At 41.0% G+C, this 19,096-nt stretch overlaps 2 protein-coding genes and 1 long non-coding RNA gene across 4 annotated transcripts in view; 2 read left to right on the top strand and 1 right to left on the bottom strand.

Moving 5' to 3' along the window:
* LOC146021236 (uncharacterized) overlaps nucleotides 1-19,096 on the top strand; it is an 82,869-nt gene that overhangs the window by 47,685 nt on the left and 16,088 nt on the right. The gene's annotated exons all lie outside the window — the stretch shown is intronic.
* The window catches only part of NPR3 (natriuretic peptide receptor 3), a 166,904-nt gene continuing 154,361 nt past the window's right edge, over nucleotides 6,554-19,096 (bottom strand). For both annotated transcript variants that reach the window (XM_083155023.1, XM_083155019.1), the window contains one exon: nucleotides 6,554-12,286. In XM_083155023.1, coding sequence (XP_083011149.1) covers nucleotides 12,175-12,286 — 112 coding nt within the window. In that variant the 3' untranslated portion in view covers nucleotides 6,554-12,174. The remainder of the gene's footprint in view (nucleotides 12,287-19,096) is intronic.
* Nucleotides 13,225-15,705, top strand: LOC146021232 (uncharacterized). Its single transcript, XM_083155029.1, has 2 exons — nucleotides 13,225-14,041; nucleotides 14,894-15,705. Exons 1-2 carry the CDS (start codon nucleotides 13,625-13,627, stop codon nucleotides 15,464-15,466), a joined length of 990 nt encoding a protein of 329 aa, XP_083011155.1. The 5' UTR covers nucleotides 13,225-13,624; the 3' UTR covers nucleotides 15,467-15,705.

Genomic DNA, 19,096 nt, shown 5'->3' with positions numbered 1-19,096 from the left:
CATCACTGAGGCACTTTTCATTATAACTACAATACGGAGAGCTTGCAGCATCGCTGAGGCACTATTTATTATAACTACAATACAGAGAGCTTGCAGCATCGCTGAGGCACTGCTCATTATGACTACAATACAGAGAGCTTGCAGCATCGCTGAGGCACTGCTCATTATGACTACAATACAGAGACCTTGCAGTGTCACTAAGGGGCCCATTTTTTAAGTGACACTGCCCAGAATCACATTGTAAAATGCGATCCTTTGGGCGGGATATATCATGCCCCACATGCACGGACAGGGCTCCAAAAGGAACCCGGGGGGTTCTGCACATGCGCAGTTGGCACTGACCCCACAGCCGACTCCGCTGACTGCACTGCCTCGGCGGCAGTGCGGTCCATAGCCTTAGGCTACAATCAGCTACAGTAATCTCAGAATGGCGGTAGCCCAGAGATGCGAATCGCTGCTGCCCAATGTTTGTTGATACATCAGGCAGCTTTTCATCCCCCATAGAAACCTATGGGGGATGCGGCTGGCGGTAGCAGGGAGTGGAGATTCCTGCTACAGTCCCTCCTACATACATTCCAGTAATACTTAATATTTGCGGCTAACCCCCGGAAGCGAGTGTTTTCGGGGATTTAGCCGCAAATATTGAATGATAAATGGGCCCCTACGGCACTTCTCATTATGACTACAAAAAGAGAGCTTGTATCAAATATTATAAAGAAGTCAAGTGTCCCACCCCTCCGTCCCGGTGCCCATATCAACCAATCAGATTCCATCTACCTTTAATCATGTACATTCTATAATATTACAGGTAGAAGCTGATTGATTGGTATGGGTAATGGAAAGTGTTCTGTTTGCAAATCACCACAGGGCTCTGGAGAGCTGCAGAAGTGTACGTTTACCTTGTGCAGTCATGCGAAGCAAAGTCTGCAGGTGCACTTCCTGTATAACAAAGTGGATGACATATGATGCACATTCTAAACAATACGTATGAGTGGACCAAAATTAAGGGGCACGCAGTGAATCGAATTAGTCCTCTGCCCCGATGGTCGAGGTTTGAGCAGGCCCATTTCTGCACATGTGCAAACCCCCGACTGCGAATCGCTGTGGTGAGGTCGACCATGAATGGTCGACCATGAATATTCGACCTTCACAATGTCAAGATGGCAAGAATGTCGAAATAAACTAGATTGACCCTGGAAAAAGGCCAACACAGGCAATAGTAATGGTACAAAGGTCTACATTCATTTTTTTTTACTTTTTCATGCTCTACGATCCACGCGGACTACGATTGCGAATGAGCGAAGAGAGCCATGCGTTTAAGGGTCAAAAAAATTTGAAACCCGCTTGTCGACGTTTTCAAGTGTTGACCTTTTCTATGTTGACATACAGATGGAACCCTCCTCATTTAGCCTTTTTATAGGATAAAGTGAGTAATAGGATTAATTCATTGCTAATGCCCTACTGTATTGTTCTATGTATTGTATTGCTGCTGAGGACAATAGGACAGCCATGGTGAGCCACAACCTGAGGAAGATAGTTGAGAGGGGCTCTATCTGTATTGCCTGCTTGTGTCAACCTTTTTTAATATCAGCAGTGTACCTGTTGACCATGCATGGTCAACCTATTGGCCTTTGACCTAGAATATGTCGGCCTTATGATTCACACCCAGTGTTTTGCCACAAAGGAGGAATTCATTGTACACTGAGGGGCAGACGTATTAAGCCTGGAGAAGTGATAAAGTGTCCGGTGTTAACGCATCAGCCAATATGCTCCTAACTGTCATGGGCACCGTCCGAGTTTGAAAATGACAGTTACTGGCTGGTTGACTTTATTAATTCACCAGCCCTTGAATTGTTTCCAGGGACTTTCTACAAGTAGGAGACTCAAACCCCAGATTAAAATCTGTTCCCTTTTATTAGTGTGCCCAGTTGTCATTCTCTGCTGGAGTTTGTCTAGGTGTATTTTCCTAGTTGTCACGCGGTTCCGCCATGTTCATTCGAATCCTCGCTGCACATGCTGTAAGACTTGATTTACTGGTAGAATGTACTAAGTGTCACAGCTGTCACCAGTTTAACATGTACATTTAGCAGAGCCGTCCGCGTGTGAGTTGGGGAGAAGTCTTTGGTCTGTTCTGTTTGTTGTCCACACTTCTGGCAAACATCATACTAATTGGGTCTAATGACGTAGCCTTCTACGGACGATGATAAAATAAACCTACTTATATTCATAATCGATTAGGTGTTTTATTTGTTACGTACTATGCCTCGTGCTAGTATATGTATAAAATGTAAAATTTTCCTAGGGAGCGGCTTTGGACGGCTGTAACTTCAGATCCAGTAAGTACAAAAACTTTTTATTAATTTTTACAGCCTGTTCCACGATGGGTCACTGCAGAGAAATGTCGATTTTTGTATTTGTGCTGAATAATTTCCCTGTAGAAGGTTATGGTTTTATATTACATTGAGACATTTTATTATCTTTCATAATTTTTTTTTACTTTTTCTTTCTATTCTACTTAAAACAAATTATTTACTTAGATTTTTTTTTGGCCCATGCCAAGTGGGGGTGTGGCCATCTACCAAAGAGGTTTCGCTATTTGATCTGGGCCCCTTGAGAAATCTCTATATAGTAAACACTGCTAGTTCATGAATGAAAATGTACCACATTAATAACAGCAATGCACTGTAAAAAATATGCCATAGTCCTGTGCAGTATAAAGTAACATATGTATAATGTATAATTCAAGTTTACTAGGGTAAAGTCTTAACCTGATCCTTAGAGGAGGAGGTGGGCCCACAGGCTGTTTGGCCCACCGGGGTTTTTCCCCAATAGACAAGTCCCACTTTGGTTCTATATGAGCCACTTTAAATCTACAGCATATATGGGAGCGGCAGGTTGGAAAGCACAGCCTCCTTACAAAATTCTTTAGGCCTCCAATATACTGTAAGTCACTATAGATTAGTAAATAGAAAATAGGCTAATCAACTAATAAATGCTTAATTTATGCAAGTGTGCACAAAAGTGTACAAGTGACGATAAATTATGGATTAGTCCGAAATCTGGCTACTGATAAGTGTCCAATATCCAAAGTCACAATCATCAATATTATCGCCGTGTTTATAAATTCCCGGAAGAATGAGCATCAGAGGATTCTAAGCTAGAAGGCTACACACAGGTGACTTGGCCCTTGTGATTGGTCTCTTATTCTATGAACTGTGATTGGCCTGACGTCGCTCAGTGCTATATGAACAAGAAAAACATTTTCAGGCAAATCTACAATTTTTTTTAATAGGCTGAAATGTGTCAGAGTTCAAGAATTGGCTGATTATTTGTCCAATTATATTCACATGGGCATGACAGATGGGGTAATTATTAGCGGTACTTGTTTCCTAGCACGGCCACACCGATTTACATCGGGGTGGTCGTGTCGGAAAAATCGCGTCGATCGCATCGCATGCGATTTGGTCGCATGCGATGCGATCGACGCGACCGAACCGATTTTTTGATTGAATGAAATGTAAATCGGGTCCCTGGGACCCGATTTTACATTGGATTCAATGTAAAATATTGCCAACCCCCCCAAATTTAACGGCAGAAACCCCACCCCACGATAGACGCCAACCCGAAGCGTGGCGAGCGCAGCGAGCCCGCGAGGGGCGGCGGTGCGCGTCCTCCGACCTTTTCATTCCCCTACTATCCACGTCGGCGTGGAGTTGAGAATAGAATAGTGTGGCGAGCGCAGCGAGCCACCGAGCCCGAAGCGTGGCGAGCGCAGCGAGCCCCGCGAGGGGACGCGTATACCTGTGAAGTTATACGTGTGCGCTCGCCACGCTTCGGGCTCGGTGGCTCGCTGCGCTCGCCACACTATTCTATTCTCAACTCCACGCCGACGTGGATAGTAGGGGAATGAAAAGGTCGGAGGACGCGCACCGCCGCCCCTCGCGGGCTCGCTGCGCTCGCCACGCTTCGGGTTGGCGTCTATCGCGGGGTGACGACGGGGACATCTATAATGTGAAATGGGTCATATTGGCCCATTTCACATTTTTCACATTTTCTCACGATTTCAATGTTAAAAAATATTTTAACATTGAAGCCTATGGAAAAATCGGGGGCATCGCGTCGGGACCAATGTTAATGGTCCCGACCGACGCGATGCCCCCGATATTTTACCTTTCCCGACACGATTTCAATGTTAAAATATTTTTTAACATTGAAGCCTATGAAAAAATCGGGGGCATCGCGTCTGTCGCGTCGGGACCAATGTTAATGGTCCCGACCGACGCGATGCCCCCGATATTGTGTCTTAGCCGGCAAAATGGACCTGATTTCAAAGGAAATCGGGTCCATCGTGTGGATCTTGTACCTTAACTTAAAGGTACACGATCCACAAGATTGTGGCCGTGCTAGGAAACAAGTACCTTATTAGCATTACTACCTCACAGCACTGAGGTAATGGGTGCATTTCCCACCATGGCCCTGGAGGAGCTCCCCGTGATTACATTGATTTGATCTGGGTTCTCTGGTTTCCTTTCCTGCCACAATCCAAAAATATACAGGTAGATCTAGTGGCTCACAGAAAAAAAATTTGTGTAAGAGTTTTGGTGTATAGTACATGGGCAGAGTAGAAGGGCCAAGTATTATCTGCTGTTCAATGTTATGGGGTAAATTAACTATAGGTGGTCATGCACTACAGTACTTTGAATTCTCGCAGCAGTATAGAGCCAGCCGATACCACTTGAGCCTCCCAGGAATATCCTGCAAGTGCTGCCTGAGGCTGTCCAATCTGACAGATCCTACGTGCTATCTAGGGGCTCCGATGTGCGCAGGAAGGCGCTTCGGAGAAAAGCGGATCTAAAACACAAGTGATTTGCCCAATTTAACACAATTTTCCGGCCCAATCGGTAGTAATTGGGTGACATCTGGCCAAATCTCACCAGTGAATGTCCACCTTAAGATGGCAGTTCTATTGAAGATGCATAGCAAACAGATTCTACCTTTATTTATGTAGAAACTTCTAGATAAAAAATCTATAGCATCAGATTGGTTGCTATGGGCAAAATACTATCTTCAATCTTAGTAAATATACTCCTATGTTTCTATAAAAATTTCAGGAGAGCCAAAAGTTTAATATAGTAATAAAGAGCTTCACCTATCTGTCAAAGTGACAATGATTAATGGTGCTGAGCATCGGGAACCAAGGCACACTGACTGCACAAGTGTGCAGTGCATTACTGGGTGTTGATTAAGTCCCATGAGACTGTACACAAGAGATCAGAGGCTGAGAGGCTTGTGCTGAGCTCTGCTTGGTGGAGCTCATCATATGCTTCTCTGGCCCATGGAGGACAGCAGCAGCTGCCTCGTCGTGGGAGGGTTTGTAATCAGAGGCAGCGCTGAGCCTGTCAGGGTGCTTACAGAGGGACAAACACAGGCTTTTCATGTGGTATATTAAATATAAATGTATATTTATATTAAATCCCCCTTGCAGTTACCCATTGACCGTTTAAACTGCCTTTACTCTGTGTTTTGACAGTGTAATATTCTCCCATGCAGTTTGCAGCCAGTAATGACAAGTGGGAGGGGCCACCCCTTTCTAAAGTGACCCGGGCCCCCCCGAAGGCTTAATCCAGCCCTTGCTGAGTGAGATTGTTGTCTGAGTACTAGTCAAGTGATTTTTTATACCCAGAATTTTAAAATTGAGGATTCAGGTGAGTACATCACTCTGGATTATCATGGTATAAAGTAGGACACCCCTTGTTCTGATCTAACGAGGTAGCCATGTTGCTACTTTATTACATCTGGCATTTTATTAAATAAAAAGTCCCCATTCTGACAAAGTTACATCACAATAGGTAAGGCTACATTCTTGATCTACCCAAACATGGTCTTTTGTCTAAAAGCTATATCGCCTATGTTTGTAGGCCAGTTATCTTTTGGTCCTTATCTTTTATCAGAAAGTAAAATATCATATTCTGGGAATTTATGCAAGTGTGTATATACAATTATAAATTTGTGGTTTTGTCAGTTTTAATTCTAGACACCTACATTGAAATGATGATTTTGAAGCCACGGGGCTTTCTCTCAATGGAGTTCTGATTGCTGCAACTGCATTTTTTGTTATAGCCTTACATTAGTCGCCTTTAAAAAAAGAAATTCTTAGAAGTACACAAAATATCAACATCTGTCAATCTATGATACATTCTGTTACAATAAAAATGTTATCCTTAGATTAGTTAAAAATTCCAGCCATGTTCTGGAATTTTTTGTTTTTCTGTTTACACTGATCTCTGAGTCTCTCTGACCTTACAACATCTACTAAAATATTCAAAATCCAGACCACTAACTGCAAAAGGTCTTGGCGGTGTTTTTTTTTTTTTTTTGTTAGTCTGGTATTTAGAAAAAAAAACTGCAAGCCTTGATTTGCATAATGTTACAACAATAAATCATTTATCTTTTTTTCTCCTTTCTGATTTTTTTTTTATTTTTTACCCCAGGTGAATATATGTGGGGCTTTGGGGGTCACATGACCAGCACACACCAATGGATATAAAGCACATTACACAAACAACATCTAGCTTTATTTATTTTTAAAATCGGAACATATTTCATTGCATTTGGCTATGAAAAAAACGGCATACAAAGATGTACACACTAGTGAACAGATATCACACAAAGCACAACTGACCAACTCGTCACTTTTACAGAATTATATTACATTAAGTAAACATATTCACATCATGAATATGCACGCTCTACAAAAAAAAAAGACAATAAATAAATCACATTATATGCAGACAATTCTACTTACATCAGTACAATAGCATATTTTAGATTGTGAGTACTTGTAGATAGAAATTCCAACGCTACATAAGAAAAACTGTGCTATTCATCAGTACTACAATATTGTATATTTTAGTGAAATTAGTTACTTAATACTTTTATAAACCGTATATAAAATGGATTTAAATTTATAGTGTATATTACAACAATTCTAGATTTGTTTTTCTTATACCATAACATGACCTAATTTATTCCTGAAGTGTTTCTAGACCCATGCGTTAAGAGTGATGATTGACTATAAATATTGTTTAGGTTCAGGCAGAGAGCCCTGGATTGAGTAGCTCTATGTTGGGTGGGTCAACTGCTCAGTAGAGGACTCCGGACGTAATGGCTTATCAAACAAAATTAACTGATTGCAGATGTCATGACCTTATATATAAACTGAGGCAATCAGCACCATTTTTTTTCTTCAGCCGGGGAAGACTGACTATTCTGATCTATTCTGCAAAATAATATGGAGTAAAAGTTTTAATGCATCACGCTCACTAGTTGCTAGAGATCTGTTTATGTACTAAGAATTGCACTTTGCTCTATGATTTTTGCCTGCTCCCTATGTGGGAAAACCTGCTCCTAATTCCTTTTATCGCCAATTAATTAATTAGCTGTGAATTAGTTAAACTTAATTGGATTCGGACATTTTCTGTACTACCGCCGGAGGTGACAATCACTTTGCACTTATTTGAGATATATACAGTATAAATATATATATATATATATATATATATATATATATATATATATATATATATATATATATATATATAATGTATATGTATTTCTTACAAAACGTAATCCAGAACTTTGTGTCCCATTGATCTAATTTAATCTCTAAAGTTGATGGAAATAAATAAACAATATTTTATAGTCCAATTTTATTCCAAATAGCACACTGTTTTTTGTATGCAGCTTTTAATTCCCTTTAGCATAATAACCATATTATATATATATTAAAGCGGCTAACATTGTGTTTAACAAGAAACAAAAACCATTATCTGTATACTTGACAAAATATGACATTTCCATTATCTGTCAGTAGAAATCAAACGCGTTGCCCCACATATGACCACAGTGTCTGATTTCACTTTTGGAATTGAAAGAAAAGGTTTAGCTTCATATAGTAATGTACTAATACAAAAACGACAATAAAATACATTAAAGATAACACATCTTGTAAAGAAAAATACATGGCAATTGATCTAATATAAATCAAATATACCAGCTTATTTTTGAATACATAAAAAAAAAAATATGACACGCGATCCTGTTAAGTTTTTCAGAAACGTATTAAAGAATTTTATAAGGGCTCACACTTATGTATTCCTTTTATATGTTCACGGCACATTTTTAAAGCCTAGTAAACCTATTTTAACAACATAATGAAATGGATTATTATTCAAGAGCAAATCAAGGTAAATGGTGCAAGTTTGCACCAGGAAAAACCATGTTGCAAAACCAAGGGGTGGAAATGCATTTTATTTTGCATGCACTGCATGGAGGGAAAATACAGCCTACTTTTGCATGCAGCTGTAAAACTACTGGGCATATCTATTTTACCACAGAGATGAGTTGAGCTACTCTATGTCATGCCAAGTACATATATTTTAAATCCCTCCACCTTCCTGCATGACAACATGGTTTGCCATGGTGCAAAATTGTATAACCTTATAAGAATTTCCCAATACTTTCTAAAGGACTCTAGGTAAGTAAAGGGACCTGCTCATATGGAAACATTGCCAAATACTCAGGAATCCAGTGGAGCCCTAATAGTTTAGGAAGGGAATTTTTTCTTTTCTTTTTTAATATTTTCTGGTATTTATTAATCCAGATATTATTTAAAAAAATGTTGGATAAATTCTCTTTCAAAAATTTAAATAATCTATAGTGGTTCAGAGAAAATAAAGTTATACTGCAGCACCGTCAGCCATTTGATTTCAAGGAAATACTAAAAACTAAATATGATCTCAATAATATATATATATAAAAAAAAAAAAAAAACAGATGGCCAAAAATCAAATAGTGTAATGAAAAAAAATATTTTGAAACATTTGGGGACACTTAAATTAGTCAACAGGAACCCATAGTATTCTCATGCTTTCAATTTCTATGTACATTATTGACAATTACAGAAATGAAAATATCATTACTTATACATCACAATAAAAAACTAAACAAAGCATGAAGCTACTACAGGAACCTCACAGCTAATTGAATCTGACCCCTTGCCTAATGTAGGAAAGTCAGTGTACAAATGTCCAGTTTCAACTTGAAAATGTGGTGCGATTATTTTTACTTAATGTTGAGATAACGTTAAGAAAATTAGTTTTATATTGCTCATCTATTAATCTATTAAGGTGCACAGTAAAAAATAAATGTATAAGAAAAAAATTAATACATGATAAATCATAACAAAGATAAACTATCATACCAACGTACAGGATACAAAACCTCCCCAGATATTAAATATATTTTATTTAGGCATAGTTACTGTATTTTTAATAAAATATAGTCCTCAAAGTCTACTTTGCTTTTTGCTTTGCAGAATTATTTATGTTTATATCCCTTTTAACAACAAATTTATAAAATTCAGTACAGTAGGTGTATCTATTTCCTTTTCAAGCCTTAAAATAAAAATTCCCCAGGTTTAGCAAGACTAGTTTTATCAAGGGGTGCTAAAATTCTCACAGCAACACCCAAAATATTTTAACATTGTATTTATTTTATTTTAATATTTAGCTTAAATGCTCACCTGGGTGCCTCTTATCTTGTTCAACATATCCTTTTTGGTTGATAATGTTAAAAATTATATTATATTTTAAATTTGTTGTGTTTAACCATTATTGATTTTACGATTTGGCTGATAAAATTATAGGATCATTTTAAAAATTTAAGTTTGCACCAGAAGAAAAAATAAATAGGTTTATTGTTTGGCCCCACTACCAACTAATCAGTACCCAAGCTTCAAGCAATTATTATTAATTTTAGCACTTTTTGCTTGAGCTAAAATGTGTTTTCAGGACTTAGCAAATCTAACCAGACATGCTCTTAACTATTAAGAAATTGTGTGTGTGTGTGTGGTTGGAGTTATGAAGAATTTTGAGGGATTTCCTAAACTTACTTAATGTCCCCTGACCTTTTATACCTATCCACAACAGAAGGAACAAAATAAAATTACTTCCTAAACATAGTTGTCAGAAGAATTCTGCCTAAATAACATATTATTTAAATATATAGTGAACACCGATCAAAAATTCTACTTTGTGTGATGTCAGCTCTTAACCTCATCTTTAACATGATGGAAAAAAACAGAATAAGATCTAAAATGCAAACTAACATTCAAATAAAAAAAAAAGTTAGAATGGAATGTTCTCTCTCTAAAAAAAAGTCTAAGTTATTTTACTGTACAATATTATATGATTATATTTACATTTTATTTTCAGTATAAAATTATCAGACTCCACATTGGTGGTGCCTATGGATCCCCGAAATGCTTTAATTTCAGACACAAAAGCTACTTCCTGCCCAATAAATCCAAATCATGTAAATTCCCTGACACTGTAATACAGGCCAAGTATCCCTTATCCGAAATGCTCAGGACCACGTTCTGGTTTTTGAATATTTTTTTATATATGCTCACCTGGTCTCCCAGCGGATGTACATCGGGTTCGTCTTCAGAGGCATCCCGCCTATATCTCCGGCGCACCTGTGCAATGCATCTTTTAGTCATGGGATGCCTCTGAACACAAGCCCGATAGTCACCGTGGACGCCAGGAGACCAGGAGAGTATGAAAAATGATGCGGGGGGTTGGGAAACAACCCCCCCCCCTGAAATATTCCGAAAACCTACGGCTTTCAGAATATTTTGGTTTTCAGATGTCCGTATTACAGATACTGGGCCTGTATTACAATCATGTTTGATCACTTAGGAATATAACAATTTTGTTTTCAAAAACAACATCTAATTTTAGGACGAAAGGGCCATGGTGTTTAAAATATAATAATTGGGTCATTTAAATGCCAAGGCTTTTTAGCACATAATGACTAACAGTTTTAAGATGAAATTGGCTCTGTAATTCAGGCCTACATAATTATTTTTTTTGTCAGCAAATTACCTTTACACTGTAGTGAAGCTTTGTTTTGACAATTCCCAATTATAGAATAAGTGTGGCATTTTCAAACCCATACAACAAAACCTGTATCCTAAAGAGTTAGATGACACGTAAGAAAATATTATTTGACAAGTATTTTAGTGGTATATCAAACCCAATTAATTGAGTTATTACCTGTGCAATAATCTTTATAACTCTCTAGTGAAGATGCCCTGTTGAGAAATGTCCTGTTGACCACACTGTTTATGCAGTATAGCAATGCGGACTTACACGAGGCCCTTTATTACACGATTGATAAATAATGTATATTTTTTTGGTCCAATTTTTTTTTTTTTTGCAGCAAAACAAATTTATAGTATATAGTAAAAATATGCAATTTTCAGAAATGTCCAACCAAAATAATAAATTTTCATGTGGTCTATTATGAAAATAAAATGAAACCCTATTATGAAGAAACTAATATCTTATAGCATTTAAATTGACTTTTCAGAATTCTGATTTCACAGATCGTTGATTCCAGGCAGTACAGTATGTCTCAGAATCTTTGTTGCTTTCTTTTTTTTTTTTTTAGAAACCTATCAGGCAACATTGGTATGTATTTCCATTCTGCAAAGACAGCTTTCAATATCAACATTAAATAAAAACCTATACACTATCAAAAACCTGAACAAGATGTCCAACAACGCTATCCTGAATATATTCTAAGGCAAAAGAATTTCAACATCCACAGGGTTAAAGTCACGGCCTGTGCTCACTCAAGGTTGACTTACAGCTCTACATCACACTGGGTAGCTGTATAGGGACTTAGCAAACCAGAAATATTTAACAAGATGGACAGAATTGTGGGCATAAATGCTTCATTGTGTTTACGTTGTCAAGAAAAGCTCTTTAACTGGGGGGAAAAAATGTGTAAAAAAAAAAATTACTTAAAAACTGCCCAAAGTTTTTTCATATAGACCATTCATAATAAAATAATAATAGTAGTAATTTGTAATAATGTTTTCTAGCTCACACTATTTATTTTTTCAAATTTGTTAATCATGAAACTGTCCCTTTCTATGAGATGAAAGGCCATGTGGTATCATATGATTAATAAATCATTCCTGAGTTTCTGCAAGAAATAAAATAAAAAAAGAACACAAAAGAATATTATTTTGCTAATCTTCTGTAAGAAATCCATACGATCTAGAGATGTCTTTGGTTGCATCTTCCTTAAATCTACATCTTTTTTTTAAGCTGCAGAAAAATTAGATCTGATGGAATCTTCTCGAAGTTGTCTGTGTTTGCCAATGTTACATTCGTCATGGTGATTTCGCCTTTCAATAGTTATTCTGTATTTCTTTCTGCAAATAAATAAATATATTGATTTAAAATAGGTACTGTATTTCATGCAGAACTGTACAGCACGTACTGTAGGTTCAGTCGATGCGGAAAATGGTTCTTATCAAATTGAATTCATATAAATAACAAGAACAGACTCTGTTGGACTAATGCTGGGTACACACCAGGACGACTAGGGCACGATTCTGTCAATTTAGATCCAATTCCGACCGGTTGTATGCAGATTGTATGTACTATCGTGTGTTTTTGACATTTATTTGATCCGATTCCGATCAAATGCGCGTTCACGCCGCTCGTTTGGTCGCATCTTTGGTCCTACGTGCTGCAGGTAGGATCCGTCAATCCCAGGCCGACCGACCGTCAATCGTATGCAGATCGTGAGTGTTTTTTGCCGCCTCCGTCGTCCGTCCGTCGGTGCGTCCGTCGTTTGATCCAGCCTATTTGAGTGGCATTTCCTAAACACTCCCCCGGCGCCATGTTTTTCCACATAGCAAACAGCGCTGGCGCAGCAGTTGGACTCTCCTTCTTGTCTCATCTCCCAGAACAACAACCTGGTATGTTTGCACTCCCAATGCTCTTCTATGCATGCCCACTGTTGCCACCAATGTATATAGTGTGTATAAAGCACTGGTTTGGCAACCGTGCACCCGACCATGTCACTGTTTTTTTTGGGTGGGCCCCATGTCTGTGTGTATACATATAACCAATGTCCACCATTGCAGTATTCCAAGCACTCCTCTCTGCTAGGCCCCATTCACCTGTGTGTGTGTGTGTTTGTGTATATATAGATATATATACATAAACCATTGTCCACCATTGCAGTATTCCAAGCACTCCTCTCTGCTAGGCCCCATTCACCTGTGTGTGTTTGTGTATATATAGATATATATACATAAACCATTGTCCACCATTGCAGTATTCCATGCACTCCTCTCTGCTAGGCCCCATTCACCTGTGTGTGTGTGTTTGTGTATATATAGATATATATACATAAACCATTGTCCACCATTGCAGTATTCCATGCACTCCTCTCTGCTAGGCCCCATTCACCTGTGTGTGTGTGTGTGTTTGTGTATATATAGATATATATACATAAACCATTGTCCACCATTGCAGTATTCCATGCACTCCTCTCTGCTAGGCCCCATTCACCTGTGTGTGTGAATAGCAATCTGCACAATAAAATGTATAGTGGTTTTCATAAAAGTTTATTAACATTTTAAATACTTAAAACATAAGAACTAGGTAAACTGGTAACTATAACTATAAAAATTTAAATATGAAACAAAACATGGGTATAACTATAACAACTAAAATGGTTTTATCTTTTTACAGTCCCAATGTCCAACGCAAAGGAACAAGAGTTTTTGGAAGGGTTTATTGAAAAATATCGTACACACGAATGCCTGTGGCGAACAAAATCCAAGGAGTATTCAAACAAAATGAAAAGAAACCAAGCCTTGGAGGAGTTGGCACGCTACAGTCTTCCATTTCATCCAGAGGCCAATGTTGAATGGGTGAGGAAACGCATCCAGAATATGCGCACGGTGTTCTTAAAGGAACACAAGAAGATGGAGGCTGCAAAGAAGTCTGGTGCTGGAGTCGACGAGATGTATCAAACATCGCTCTGGTACTATGACCGGTTGACATTCACCCTCAGCCAGGAGTCGATGAGGACAGGAGTAGTCCTTATGGTCGAACATGAAAACCAAGAAGTCGCGGCGCAGGAGGAGGAGGAGAATTCGCAGTCTGCATCGGTGAGTCTATTTTTTTGGCTATCTAATTGATTCCTCCTGCCAATCCACAGCGCCCTCCCCATTAAAGTAGGCCATGTACTCTTCCCTCACCTGTTTGGCTCGTGCACTCCCTGTGTAGCGTTGTGTTGGGGTTTGCAAGGAGGATATCTGCACTACCTCCTCTGGCAGTTCTTGGTCTTCTTGGAGTGCTGTGCCTGTAGCCCTTTGCTGTGTGGCTTTTCTGCGGAGCAAATTGTGCAGGACACAGCACGCCGTGACAACCCAGTCAATTTTGTCCACCCTCAGGTTAATGGCAGTGTGAAAAATGCGAAACCGGCTTGCCAGGATGCCAAAAGCATTTTCCACAACACGCCGTGCCCTGGATAGCCTGTAGTTAAAGATCCTTTTGTCATGGTTCAGGCCCCTTTGCGCATATGGCTTCATGACATGCTCGTGCAGGCCAAAAGCCTCGTCAGCCACAAAAACAAAGTTAAGCCCCTGTTTAGTTTCCTGGACAGACGGCAAGTGAAGGGTGTTCGCTATGAGCCTTTCGTAGAACTTTGTGTCCTTGAAAGTGCCACCATCCGATGCACGGCCATTCCTTCCTACATCCAGGAAGATAAACTCATAGTTGGCATTCACCACAGCCATTAGTACAATGCTAAAATAGCCCTTGTAATTAAAATAGTAGGAACCACTATTGATAGGCTGGGCTATGCGGACATGTTTGCCATCAATGGCTCCACCGCAATTTGGGAAGTTCCATCGCTGTTCAAACTCCTCTGCGATGACTTTCCATTCATTCACGCTGGTAGGGAACTGAAATTAGAAGTAAATAGAATTGATTAGTAAACATGTTCAATTTTTTTACAGCTTGGTGACTACCCACCTGCAACCCCAGACCTATCTGTCCTATCTGAGAATGCATGCACATCTAACGAAGTTCCTACTCCGGCACGCACTCCGCCACCCACCCTGGAACCCACTCCACCACTCCCCCGTGCCAAAAAAATGCGTGGCAAAGGAAAAAAAGGAGAAGCAGCGGCACATGAAGAATTTATGATGCGGGCACATCAAGTCCTGCAAAGAAACCCGGACAAACATGACAACTACTTCACTTATGTGGCAGAGTGTGTTCGCAACATGGCTCCTGACCAGCAACTTACTTTTGAAAAGTTATGCATGGAGTTGGTGTATAATGGCAGTTTAGGGTATCTCAACAGTGGCACTAAAATAGTTGGCATTGGTAGTGCACCAGACACACCACTGTCATTAGAATCACCAGTGCCTACTCCGCCTGCCACCGTAGCAGGCCAGTCGAGCACAATTCCAACACATACCCAGTCAACACCTACACAGCCTTCTCAACCCCCCAAGTACCGTCAATTCTACAGTTCTTTACTGATAGAAGATCCAGAGTGTCCTGTTTTTGAGGATCTGTCTTAAAAAATAGGCTACTTTATCATTTACCATCGACATGGTCTCAGCTGCAGGTATGTGATGGCCACTGCTCACATGGCGTATGGCGCACATCAATGGGGCCGGGACCATTGCATCTGCGCCATGCGCCATGTGGGCCGCAGCCTTTACATATCTGCAGCAGACATCCTCTGCCACACAAGGGCCACAGTGTGTATTTTTGTTTATTTATATGCTGCTACCTGTACCTGCATTACCAGAGGGAGAACAGGATTCTCCTCAATCTGGATAGCAAACTCCATTTATTGCCCTTTTTTCTTTGCCAATAGTATGGGGTACTGTGCGGCAGACATGGTCTCGGCTGCAGGTATGTGATGGCCACTGCTCACATGGCGTATGGCGCACATCAATGGGGCCGGGGCCATTGCATCTGCGCCATGCGCCATGTGGGCCGCAGCCTTTACATATCTGCAGCAGACATCCTCTGCCACACAGTACCTTATCCCTACTGTTGTAAGTGCCTGTTCCAGAAGTTACCAGAGTGTGTTTTTTGTTTTTTTATATGCTGCTACCTGTACCTGCATTACCAGAGGGAGAACAGGATTCTCCTCAATCTGGATAGCAAACTCCATTTATTGCCCTTTTTTCTTTGCCAATAGTATGGGGTACTGTGCCGAAGACATGGTCTCAGCTGCAGGTATGTGATGGCCACTGCTCACATGGTGTATGGCGCACATCAATGGGGCGGGGGCCATTGCATCTGCGCCATGCGCCATGTGGGCCGCAGCCTTTACATATCTGCAGCAGACATCCTCTGCCACACAGTACCTTATCCCTACTGTTGTAAGTGCCTGTTCCAGAAGTTACCAGAGTGTGTTTTTTGTTTTTTTATATGCTGCTACCTGTACCTGCATTACCAGAGGGAGAACAGGATTCTCCTCAATCTGGATAGCAAACTCCATTTATTGCCCTTTTGTCTTTACCAATAGTATGGGGTACTGTGCGGCAGACATGGTCTCAGCTGCAGGTATGTGATGGCCACTGCTCACATGGCGTATTGCGCACATCAATGGGGCCGGGACCATTGCATCTGCGCCATGCGCCATGTGGGCCGCAGCCTTTACATATCTGCAGCAGACATCCTCTGCCACACAGTAGCCCGTACTTATTGGGAAAGTTTAAACTGGGTCATACATACTTAAATCTTTATATATAGTGTGTGTTTTTGTACAATATCTTTTATATATGGTATTATAATATATTTTTGTTGACACAATCTATTTACTATTTTACATGTTTTAACCATGAAAGGCCTAAAAAACCTGTTTCTGTCCTAGGCCTAAATTATAAATAAAAATATTTTGTTTGCACAATAAAGTGTACAGTGTATATTTCATCCTTACCTTGCAATACTGGTACTGCAGCACCTTCACAATGGCTTTGCAGGTCTCCGGGATGATGAGGCCCAAAGCTTGCGGGGAGATGAGGGATCCAAACTTTAGGTCAGCAAGAGACCGTCCTGTCGCCAGAAACCTCAGGGTGACCACCAGCCGTTCCTCAGCAGGGATAGCCATGCGATACTTGGTATCCTGCTTCTCGATGTGGGGAGTCACCAGACGCAGCAATTCCTGGAATGTGGCATCATCCATCCTCAAGAAGTTACGGAAATCGTCTGGGTTATTCTCCCTGATGTCCCTGAGCAGTGGCATGTGCGAACGAGTCTGACGCTGAAGTAGCCACTGCTTTGTCCAGCATGATCTTTCTCTCCTGCGCTGGGCTCTCTGACGCCTGAGCTTCAAAACTGCATAATAGAGCAGGTACTGTTGCTGGTGACTACCCATCACTGCATTCTCCATAGTGCAGGGTTAAAAGACACTTTGTAATGGCAGGCAAAACAAAGTAATGTGTAAATAGCTATGTCCAGCGTTCAGCAGGTATAAACCAAGCCTCACTAGTAACAAAGCAGAAATACACTGGTTTAAAATGGCTGCTGCTATTCCTATCCCCCTCTGCTAGTCCTCCCCCTCTGCTAGTCCAGCCCCTTCATTCAAATTTCAAAGGCCCATCTGACGACGGTCGCATGTGTTCTTGCAAAAAAAACAAAAACCAGCGATCCGACCGTCTTAACGACCATCGCGGGCGCATCGGGATCGGATCTAGATCGTTCCGCAAAAAAACACAATTTTTGCTAATCGTTTGCTGGGGACTGCCTGGGAGCTCCCGGGAAGTCCAAGGGAAATCGTTCCATGGTCGTCTATCGGTCGTGAACGACGGTGGTCGTCCTGGTGTGTACCCCACATAAAAAAGATTTGTAAGTAAAGAGATCAAGGAAGATGGGCAATATTTTATCGCAAATGTCACCCATGTTGGTCTTCGATAAAGAATAGAAAAATACTCTAAAAGGGGTACTATAAGGTTGATAGAATATGGATGAAAATTGATGTAAATCAATGCTGGGTCTCCAGGGGCTTAAATACACATTTACTAACAAACAAAAATGTATATTCATTTTTAAATGTTAGTAAATGTGTGTTTTACCCCTTGGATCAAAACATTGATTTAGTTTTCATCGATTCAAATGGACCTTTAGTAGATATACCCAGGGCCGGCGCTTCCATTAGGCAGCTGCCTATCGGTGCCAGACCTGAGGGGCGGTGCACTGTCACGGCCTGGTGCTAAAAAGACAGTGGCTGTCGCAACACCTGCCACAGCCCACAGGTTCACCCGGCTCTAGCCGCTTGCTACTCGGGTGCAATGATGAGCAGGCTGGGGAGGAGGAGAAGGAGGACATGCTGTATGAGAAGCCCAGGAGCCGGTCTTGAGCAGGGTGGGAGCCTGCCTTACTGGGGGGAAGTGGCAAATTAGTTTGTCTGGTACCCTGCGGCCTGATAGGTGGGTGGGGACAGATGGTGGGAGCCCGTGCGGTCTGCTCCGCTGCTGTTACTGTATGACATGTGTCATGTGCGCTGCCTTCTTGGGGCTAGTAAGCAGGAGCAACGTCCTGTGCTGCTGTGTCCTGCCAGCGCGGCTCCCGGCTGCAAGGCTCCTAGGAGAGATAGAGGAGGAGAGACTCAGCGCCGGGGAAAGAGTGGAGGATACCCGGTGCCGGAAAGAGAGGAGAGTGCGCCCCTGGAGCAGACATAGGAGAGACTGCCCTGGGGAAAGAAAAATAAACCCGGCGCTCAGGAGAATGAGACTTTGCGCCCGTGGAGAGAGAGAGGAGCAAAGTTGGCACCATAGAGATGGAGCAGATGCGGCTGGGGAGAGAGTGCAGCGCAGATGAGAGGAGGTACACATTGACGAGATGTTTGCGTTCACAAATTTTTCAAACGCCTGCTCTCCCTGCTCTTCCCCAACTCCTCCTTCTCCCCCTTCCTTTCCCCTCCTCTCCTCTCTACCCCTCCGCTCCTTCTTATCCTCTTCCCCTCTCCATACCCTACCCCTATGCTGCGCTATATATATATATATATATATATATATATATATATATAGATATAGAGGAAGTCCAACACTACGACGAATAATCAAGGTGCTGGTGCTTGTCCGGGTGCTCACCCTGGGAAAAACCTCAATAGTGTAGCAGAAAAGTAAAAGACGTCACTCTGGGACTTTGTGCAAATTATCGCTGTCTCTATCCCTGAATCCCCGCCGTCTCTG

Source organism: Crinia signifera, chromosome 1 (assembly GCF_055691185.1).
Source record: "Crinia signifera chromosome 1, ASM5569118v1, whole genome shotgun sequence".
NCBI lineage: Eukaryota > Metazoa > Chordata > Amphibia > Anura > Myobatrachidae > Crinia > Crinia signifera.
This window is presented reverse-complemented; position numbering and strand designations above follow the sequence as displayed.

What these genes read in the sequence shown, in the direction of transcription:
- LOC146021232 (XM_083155029.1), top strand. Translation starts at nt 13,625, where the DNA reads ATGTCCAACGCAAAGGAACAAGAGTTTTTGGAAGGGTTTATTGAAAAA. An exon ending in AGAATTCGCAGTCTGCATCG is followed by an intron (nt 14,042 to 14,893) that starts GTGAGTCTATTT and finishes ATTTTTTTACAG; the next exon opens with CTTGGTGACTACCCACCTGC.